This window comes from Varroa destructor, unplaced genomic scaffold, assembly GCF_002443255.2.
Source record: "Varroa destructor unplaced genomic scaffold, Vdes_3.0 BEIS01000003.1, whole genome shotgun sequence".
NCBI classification, from domain to species: Eukaryota; Metazoa; Arthropoda; class Arachnida; order Mesostigmata; family Varroidae; genus Varroa; species Varroa destructor.
The window spans coordinates 4,800,803-4,811,461 of NW_019211456.1; the positions used below are offsets into that span (position 1 = coordinate 4,800,803).

Consider the following 10,659-nt stretch of genomic DNA (forward strand, 5'->3'; position numbering starts at 1 on the left):
CACAGCAAAAAATTGTCATCTTTTTCTTTGGCTTCTTTTACATTTGAGGTTGACGAAAATTGCTCGCTGCGTAGGCGCCTGAATCGATAAAAGGGACAGGCAGTAAGTGATCTCACTTAAACAGTGTTTAACACTGCAAATGGCAAATAGATGTACAAGCTGCAGATCATCCTGATGGTTTACATATAAGTGCGCCGAAGAATATCCACAAGTCTGTCCTGCGTTGTCTGATTACATCGTGCAAAAACAAAGTAAATTATCGTTGCTATAATGAAACGCTATTTCGATCGAACTGTACATGTATACTGAGGGGGCGAAGCGTATGAAAATGACATCTCAAAGTTTGGACGTTCAAGATCATACAATTGACGAATGCGCACCCCATTACGAGGGGCATTTTTGTCGTACTCGTTCTAAATAGTTGCAACGGAACTGGTGTCAACATGAAATCTCATCTCTACCTAAATTTGATGCGGATAAATTCTTCTGTAGGGACAGAGGTCATTTCTATCACTTTCAGTCCATAAGCCTATGCAGTGTGCTTATGCTCGCCAACTACAAATGAGAACAGTGCGTGTAGATTTCAGCGAGACGACAAAACTAGTAAAAGAATAGAATAGAAAATAGATAATAAATGTATTTGTTGCCGTTCATGAATACTTCCTATAGGTAGTAACATTTCGGTTTGCTCGTGAGTCTGACGTGACGACGGAGCTCTCTACTGAATTGCTACCGATACTTTGGTATTAAGCGATTGTAATAACAGAAGCTGTAGGCTTTTCTGTATGTTCGTTTCTGTACACGATCAGTTGCGGTGTGCTGATGGGTAAGCACTTCTATCGGAGCCGTTAGTGAAAATTTAGTTGGTAAGCTAGATGAAAGAACCATGCTACCGGCACAGTCACTTAACCACCAATATTTACGAATTCGTGCTCTACGTATTTGGTAAACATAACTCAATCATTTGATCTAATTATAGCAAGATGAACCAATCCAGCTCCACGAAAATCGTCCCCTCTAATTATGAGAACCCCCTTCCACCTAGTTAAAGAATATTGGAACCTGGACTCGTTTTTCTCCTTTATGCCAAATTCTCAAATGGACCTCAAAACGCAGCCGACTTTATTTTCTTTTGCACATAATGTATCTAGTATTGGCGTAGGCAAAATGTAGCTCATTATAAAGTTGTGTTTATTATTTCGTTAGTAGAACCGGAATGCTATACTGGCTTCAAGGACCATCTTCGTACGTGACTAAAATGATCTTGATCGGACTTGCACCCATGATGTTCCTCAACGCCTACGACGTTTAGATTTATATATATATATATATATGTCGATCCAGAATAACTGCGAGCAATTTTATGAAAAAAATATCATTCAATCTTAAACGATTCAACAAAACGGGTGTACAATTATTAAACCACGTATAAAAATCTAATTTATATATATATATATATACACACACACACAAATACACAATGAAAGCCTGTAACAGTATTCTTGTCTGCGGTGCACAGGCCAACTACGTCATATTAATATATCATAATAACGATTAGCATTATTATTGCTATCACAATAGTATAATAACAAGCATAGCAAACAATAGGCGATGTTGTGACAAGCCGAGACGGCAGAGCTCCGCTCTCCTTCCTTTTTGCGCTAATGATGGGGCCTTTACCTTATATACATATTTAATAAAGTTTATATACGTATGTATTCCGCTGTTGCTGACTGATCGTCTGCAAACTGCCCGATGATTGGTGCAGTCGAACTTTGTCGATCGATTCTCGCATGAAGAAAAATATCGACTGCAGACCCTACTCTATCGAGTAATAGTGCCTAAGATTGCTAGGCGATCATAAAGAATACCTGTCGAAAACAGGGGGCACCACTATGGTTTCACTGCGCTCGCCTCGTAGAAAGTTTTTAGAGATCAACTTATGAGTAAAGTGAAACAAAATGCAAACCCCTTACGCACATTGTGATCGCTGCGATACGGGAACGATAGCAGGAACTAACTCATGAAGTTGAATTTGCTTGCGACTTTCTCCGAAGATATGGATTATTAGGTAGTTATACCTAATTATATGATAGCAAGGCTTGGTCATGGAAGCAACCCCGTTCGAGACAGTCCCTAAAACCCTTGCGGTTTAAAAACAACCACCTAGCACAGCATACGCAGTCCATCCTAGACAACAAGTCAGATCCGTTCCCATGATCTAGTTATGCCCGACAGCTAGAACTCGCATTGTCTGCCGTCATTGTAGATATATAATGGATATTTCACTGTCAAAGGCGCATCTCATTTGTTCTGCTGTGTCATGTCTGTGTTTGCTTTAAAGACTTCAACAACGCCGAAACCTCCTTAAGTTCTGTAGTTGTGATTCAAGTATATCAAAAAAGGATATCCAAGAAGATTTGCACTAGGCAGAAGTCGCGACGCCAGCTTCACCACCTTCGAGTAATGATAGCGTGACTGTCGAAAGGGCTATCTGTTGTGAGCCGTACAGGCAGCGGCAAAGCTTGAAACGAAAGTTGCATTCTCGCCAGAGTCGATAGACCGTTTAAGCACGAAGCAGTGGATCGGTTATTCTGTCAGTTAAACAGCGCCATTTGAACTACTTTTTCAGCGAGCCGCGATGTTGATGGCACGCACGCAGCAGTGGACTTGGCCGGGTAAACCGTCATCTTCAGAATCGCCACCAGCGCATTGGCCGGTGAGTTGTCGTTGAGGCTCAAGGTACAGACAGAGCCTATATAGAACTTGCAGTGGTGATAGTGTGCAATGCTGAAGGGAAGGTCCAAGAAGCTCAGGACGGCTCAGGCCGCGGCCTCCGATGGTAACGAGGAAGCAAAAGCAGAGCAAGAAAACCATTTTTGATAACAATAATATCATCACAATGATGTATGCTATCAAAGATAAATTTCTAGTGAGTGAATGAGTGCGATTTAAGCGTATATTTGCTAGATAAGTCTACTTTTTAGCATGTTATTTTCGTTAAGGGTATAGAGGACATTCTCGAGATCTGACTGCTACTATGTAATATGGATATAAATCATAACCGAATAAATTTATTAATTGCGTGCAGTGAAGTTGAGCGCATGAGACAGACACGTTAAACAGCAGGAGATGACTCAATGAGACCAGGAGTGGTAGTAGTGAATCAACTGAATTACACAACGCAACCCTAAATATGAAGTTACTGTATTGTAGATGAACTTCAGCGTACCTATGCTATTTCAAAAAAACGTTAAAATAGATAAGCGTGTCAAACAGTTGCTTCGGCAATAGATTTTTTAAACACCTCTTTTACTTCAGTCATTCACTCAACGAATATTTACGTAAGCTGTAAAATAGTGTACGGTAGTATACTATATGATGCTGGACTCTCGACGCCAGGACTCTGATCAGCTGCTAGGAAGCTTCTGATATCTTTTTTTCGGGTTCATTCTTTTTTTATTATGACAAAGGTGACAGCTATCTGGCAGGAGGGGAGTCCTCATATCGCAGCGCTTTTAACTCTGCGAGTGTCAATGACGTAAAATAGTTGTCGTCTTGTCTTGTTTCATTTGGCACGTTGTTCTATTCAGGCTAGTTTGCAGATCCAATGGTTACTTAGCATTTGAATGAACGAAGAGTGATGCATGAGAAAAACGAAAATGAAAATAGTAATGATAATCGTAATGGCAAAAAATAGAAGTAGCACATTCTCAAAAGGCAGGAACATTTGTGTTTTTCTGGAACCCAATAGAGAAAAGCTACGAAATGAATGAATTGAAGTATAGAAATCGCTTGTAGCCGGTCAAGTGGCGTCTTTACCTACTGACTACTCTTTCACTCAAAGGTCGTGTTCGCATTCATCTGGATATCAGTTAGAATGGTGGTGTAGATGGAACCTGTTGTAAAGCCTCCGACCAGCTTTCTAAAAAAAACGTTTAGCCCCAATTTTCAGCTGTGGTATCATGAGCACGATCAATAATGTTACGGTACTGTGTTTGATGATAGTACCTGATCACAGTTTGGTAAATATCTATGAATAATCGAACTAAGATAGAACTTTTCATATGGCTATTTGGCACGGGGATTACCATTATCGCAACTCGGAGAGGGCTGCATGGGCAGCAAGTAAAATCATTGACAAGCGGAATCCATTGAATAATTCTGCTTACTCTTAAGGTCTTTGCCTGTCATCTTTGTCTTAACAAATATACTGCTGTAAGAATCGCTTGTAGATCGTAGTCTTTATCAACAATCTGCGTATTTATCGTTTCGTATGGAATCAGGGAGGCAACATTAATCCCTTTCCTTGAGCTTCGTTTTCATCCGATTCACGATTGAACACGTATGCTTGAAGTCGGACTTCGTTTGCCAGTGGTTGCTTGTCTGCCGCCGGCGTAGATCTGACTGCGGTAGGGCGGGCCACCTGAGCCGCAAACATCGGATCTCAAACAGTCTCCCACTGGAGCAGGACCACCCCCAAAGGCTGCGTGCATCTACCGTATAATATAAACAATGATACGAAAGAAAGCAGGAACCGATCAACCAAACGCTCCAATGTTCATGCGACCATTTAGGCGGAGCAGCAAAAAAAGCCGAGACAAAAAAGCGTTAACAACGTCACATTTGAATGGCCGCAATGGAGAAAACTGTCGGATCTCAGAGTGCTCTGAACGATTTTGAGATTCACCATTACGGGGGGTCTAATAAAGCAGAAAAACGGTGTTCATGCCTAACCTAAGCTTCGGTACTAGGCAATTCAGGAGGAGGCCATGGCCACTCAGGAAGAGCCGTATTTATGTGTAGCATTTCTATCACAGACCTACTAGCAACAATGTTAGATTATAAAGGAACAAAAAATGGCCTCTACGGAAAGTAGACATACAAAAAGAAAGTGGAAAAACGATTTTCGAAATAAAAATCGGCCTATAAAGCTAACGTAAGTCGCAAGCAGTATTATGGCTTTTGAGGCGTTGTGCTGGCAGAAAATTCACGCGGTTGTCAAGGCGCACACATGTGTGTGGTCATCTAGTGAATTTAGCCCTGCAGAAGCAATTGGCTAAAAAAGTGATCCTACCAAAGGGTTATTGAAAATAGGTTATTGTTCCAATAAATTAGCAACTGCTAAACCGTAAGGGACTCGCCATTTTAACTACGATTCTCTGTGTACCGTGTCTGAAGGCAAACTGATCAGTTCATCCATGAATTTTTTCCTTATTCGCTTGTCTTGAGCTAGATTTTATCGTATGTTCGGTAGAAATTCAGCAAGAAAAGCCAAACTGTTTTATTAGCTGAATCAGCGAACCACCTCACGTACGAAAGGCTCAGTTCAAAATATTTTTTACTAGTTTTTATTACTAGCCCAATCCAGAAACAAGCGACGCCACACCTTCATGAATAATAGATAATAACAAAATAAAGAAAGACATCTAACCAAAGTCAACTATTAGATTGTTATTGATTATATTGTTTCATCACGTTCATTGTCGTCATCGCTGCAGTCGCAACATTGTTTAATGGTCTGAAACTGGGGGGTTTGAAGTGTAGTACATAGAGAGACACACATGCATACGCACCAGGATACATGTGTCATCATTTCTGTTACTGATGTTTGTAGTAAGGCAGGAATAGATGAAGTAGTTATGCAGCAATGTCGATGTCTGGCAGAACCCATCTGCCGAAGTTAATCACACGCCGCATGTTGTCTCGGTAGGTGTCAACGGCAACTTTGTGGTTTGGCTAGCAAATAGACATGCAGTAGCAGAGGTATAGAGGCGTTACACCCGCAGGCAGAATGAAATTGCTAGTACAAGAAATAAAAGAACAAAGGCATCAGTTGCTATTCCCTATTGGTAAAGCATGTTTCTAGAAGAAGGTCTCTGCCTTCAGCTACCGCAGCTTCCGAGAGACAAACGGCATCGATGCTGCCCGTTGTTGTTATTGGTAACTGCTGCTCAGTGGCCAAAGGGCTGCGCCGCTAACCTACGCCGTGCGATGCGTCAGTCTGACGATGTGTTCCTGCTGTCGTTGTGGTACGACTGCGTGCGTACGCTCGTCCCATCTACTGCCACTACAACTATTATAGTTACAGTTACGAACAGACTACGATGAAAAAGCGGGACCCTACCGGACCCTGAAGGCTTCGGCCAAACCGAGTGCCTGTTTTTGTTTCTGCCTTTCTTTGAACATGTGTTTTTCTGGTAGCTCTTTTCATTTTTCTTCTTTCACTAGCCTCTATCCCCTGCTTTTTTTTATCGTTGTCTTCACCATTGTCTACTCCGTGTTCTTCCCATTATCATCATCGTCGTCGTAGATCTCTCCGACCTTTACAAACGAAAACAGGCACAAAAAAGCCTAGCTAACAGCAGCCGACCCCATCACCTAACTGACGTCGATTGCATCGACGGCAAGAACACGACTGACAACCAGTCAATTCCGCGAGGTCAACTCAAACCTCAACTTCACCAGGGGCGCTTCAACCAGCGCTAGTACAGCTGCTGGCTAGATACTTACTGCCATAACCCTTCGTCGTCTGACTTTCAACAGCTCGCTGTTGCTCCCATCCGACAACTGCTTCTAGTACTTTGTGAAATGTTGTATAGCTGAACGCTACTAGCGCGCGTCACCATCATCATACGTATGCCATATCACTATATATACCCGCGAAACACGCGTCACACTGCTCGGCCGGAGACACAGAACCTGTATGTCTGCATGTGTCTATGTGCATTTCTATTACTTAGCGCTCAGACGAGACGCCGAGCGGAGCCTTTCTGTAATGACCATGGCGCTCCAATGATAGAGTCGTATTGAATTGTGTCAGATCGCTTTTGATCGAGCCACGACGCTGTAGAACGACGCAACAAACGAAAGCAACGAGGGTCTGTCTTCATTTACTTCGGTGTTCGATGACTGGCATTGTTTTGTGCTTTTATTATGGGGCGGGTTCTCTTGTGCGTTCGACACGAGCGAGTGACTCGAACTGTTAGGGAACGACAAGACGAAAATTACGTGGACAAGTATTTTTTATGGTTGAGGGAAGGATCTAATAGGCGAAAGAAGAGCCAGTGAAAAGCGACGAGCAAGAAATGAAACAGGCGATAAGGAACAATCGTGATTAGGACAACTGTTATTTGGAGTGGCAAGATTCTTCGAAAAAATATCACTAGTAAGTGATAGACACTAATATCAGTGATACTACACAGTCAAGCTGTACGCATAAGTTTATAGAAATCAAGTAAGTTGGGGAAACTGGATATTCAGCACAAAAAAAATACCGTTTGATGTTGCATAGGAAGACCAACATCAGCCACTGCATTAACAGCGACCATGTAACAGTGAGAAATAAAACGCGTCTTTTTCACATCTGGATTTTAAAGTATTCCCAAAATAGATTACAGAGAATATTGATGGCATCAATTAGTCGATGTTGTTGGATGAATACTCAATGAAAATGTGCCATGTAGTTCTTTTCGATTTTTCGGATAGAACTGTACGACATATATATATATCTGCACAGAAGTATCTCGCTGATTAGATGTTTCGGTTTCCTTTTCGCTAGAAAGACGAAAATAATCATTTGTAGAGTATAAAAACAAATCTATCCTGTGTTCTGTGAAAAATAGCCCAGCAAGTATTGAATAACTACTTCGATTTGAACTTTTGTTGCACTATCTTTTGGCTATTTTATCATTTATCTTTCTTAAACATATAGACATATAACATTGCGCGCGTTCATAAAGATCTACGGCTACACTATATAAATACATACAGAGATCCTAATCCGCGGACGCAACAACGCTTCCTCGTGCCGTCGTTTATGATAGCCAAAAATTTGTTTTCGTCCTCATCAACAACGACAACGGTAACCTAACTTTTCTTCGTTAGCTACTCTCCTCACCGGTAAATATCAACGTAGATATTCAGCTTCTGCTTGGGAATACTGCCAAGTGCCATTATCACCGTTAACGAACAATAAAAACAATGAATAAACATTTATTTTCAACACTCCTATCACTCCACTGGAGATCGCGGTCCGTCTCCACCGCTCAATCCATTCCAAATTATGACTGCCGTACAGGTCGACAACCGCTACAAAGGTGGTAGACCCTTGAAAAGTAAAATTTCGATATTATTCTTGTTAATATTGTCATCGTCGCTGTTTTAGTAAACATAACGACTTGAAGGCTACAAGTATATAGATATATACGCGCTTACTGTGAGGCAGCAATTGAGAAGCGGCATCAGGCATATACTAATATGTAAGAAGATAAAGACGTTTTAAATACTCGACCACGTCAGCCAGTGCCGAGAATACAGATAGATCGAGCACGTCGCTGACTCTAAAACAAAAAAAAAAGAAAAGTAGTAGTCGTTCCTATATATAGACGTCGTTGATATTCGGGTGCACTGAGTGAGTCCAAAATGCGTGGAACAAGACATGTGGGTGAATAGACTGGCAGCTAGAAGCAGCCAGCGACGATAGTACCTGAAGTAAGTCAGATCCAGGTTAGCATGACTCGTTGTTTTTTTTACTTCTAGTTTCGCCTGACTATTCCAGACCTCGTCGGCTCCTATATCGATCAATGACTATCTTCGATAGAAGTGCTTGCATGGCATTTTAGTACCAGGTTCTACATGACAAATTCGGCTGACGACTATCGGAAATGGCGTGAAAACATTGTAGTTGCAGTGGCTCGTGGCTGTCAGTCAGCTATAGCACCCCCCCCCCCTCTCTCTCTCTCTCTCTCTCTCTCTCTGTTTTCGTTATTGCCATCGAACCTCAGGCTGTCACCTGTTCAGAGTGCGTATATGATAATGTTAGATATGCTCTTGACAGCTAATAAAAATATGTCCATTTCGTTTAAAAGCAAATTCAGTAAGAATGTTTTTTGTAGAAATAAAAAAAAACGTTAAATTTAGGTTACTTTTTCATGTATTACGATGGACTGTGTGTCCAACCATATCCTTAATACGGAAGCAACGAAAGCTTTAACCAACACATTGGAATATATGACGTTATACACATTTGTGTGCTAGTGTAGTCATGAACAGTTCATTGATAAAAAAAAAACTGAAACATAAAATAAACACTAAAGTAGTAGAATGTAATTGTATTCAATTAAAAATTGCATAGCACCGCTCTTGTATATACATAAACAATCGACGCTTTTAAGAAAAAAAAACTGTTGTGCCTGAAAAGAAAAACGATAGTAATACTGGGTTATCTTTTCTATAATAGCTAGAAGTATACTATTGATGCCGAATATAATACACGACCGTAATACCTTCGGGTAGTAGATAAGTGAGCGCACTTGGTCCCGTTCTGAGTATGGCGGTCCAGTTTTTCTGCTTTATGAATTCGCCGTGTAACCTCAATAATTACATCGTGTTACTCGCTATTCCTTTTGGCGAGAACCACAACAACAGCAGTAACGACTTCCGATTTCATAATTGAGTTCCCCAGTCGCCAACATCTCTAAAGCGCAAAATGATATTTCCAATTTCTGATATCTATATATATGCATGTTCTATTTATCAGATAGAAACATAAAATATATGAAATGTATAATAATATTTCGCTAACGGATGAAATGATCCTTGTAGGCAGACAGATGGCCTGAAAGATTGAACGACTAACGCTCATCTCATAGAAATTCTTCTCTGCGTCGTCATTTTGTCGCCGGTAGCTGCGACGATTTTCGGATGCCAAAGCGATCTTCGTTAGCCGACATGCGACCGGGATACATTTGAATCATCGATGGACTTTTTTACGTCGTCAAATCGATGCTTTTGTTGTTACAGCAGATCATCAGCAGCGAAGAATCGATGACGAATATTTTTTCTGCATCAACAAAGAAAACGCGGCAAAGGAAAACGTTAAACTGCAAAGAACGAAAGAAAATGGTAGATCAGTACCAGCGTTCCATGCCCATCGCGACTGAAGCGACTAGTCTGATCCTCAGCAGCAGCAGCAGCAGCAGCATCACGAAATACACCGAAGTCTTCGAACGGTGGAGGAAAAATGAAGAACTGGGGTTCTAAAGGTGGTCCACTGCGATGCACACAAAGGTACTGAAAGCCGGAACAGTTCGAACTTTGGAAATGAATAATTTCAACTCAAAATCGTCTGCCGCCAGAGTGTTTCACTCAGTCGGCGACTGCTTCTGGTGTTGGCTTTGTGTTTCTGATGTACGATAATGCTACGATCAGGCGGAAAGCAGCTGCAGTCTGCGACCTGGCCATGGCAACGTTTCTACATTTAAGCACGAACTCAGTTACAAAGAAACGGGACCAAAAACAAACATCAACCTAGGTAAGCATCGGTTCAAAAAAGCCAACCATCGGCAAGCGGCGAAAAGGACACGTCGTTTTCTGTACTTTAACGTCTTAACCCGGCATTCCCTTAAGCTTTTTACCACTTCTATCAACTCTGCCTTACACACAAAAGGCAAATACGGAAAAACCTACGCCGCCGGTTCGTGCTCAGGACAGGAACGAAAAAAAACAAAGGACCTTATCCTGGCGAAAGGGACCATCAATGTGATGTACCTAATATCTCTAGATATTCCCTGTGAAAGAAAATGCTTTTCTACAGAAGAAGATCTATGAGATCCTTAAAGCTGTGAACGCACTTGATTGAGACTGCACAGGCATGAA

General features: G+C 41.5%; 1 protein-coding gene across 2 annotated transcripts in view; it reads left to right on the plus strand.

The window, feature by feature from the left end:
* LOC111248372 (uncharacterized) overlaps window positions 1–10,659 on the plus strand; it is a 74,377-nt gene that overhangs the window by 56,552 nt on the left and 7,166 nt on the right. For both annotated transcript variants that reach the window (XM_086983085.1, XM_086983086.1), the window contains one exon: window positions 2,633–2,719. In XM_086983085.1, the coding sequence (XP_086839211.1) occupies window positions 2,633–2,719 (87 nt within the window). The remainder of the gene's footprint in view (window positions 1–2,632; window positions 2,720–10,659) is intronic.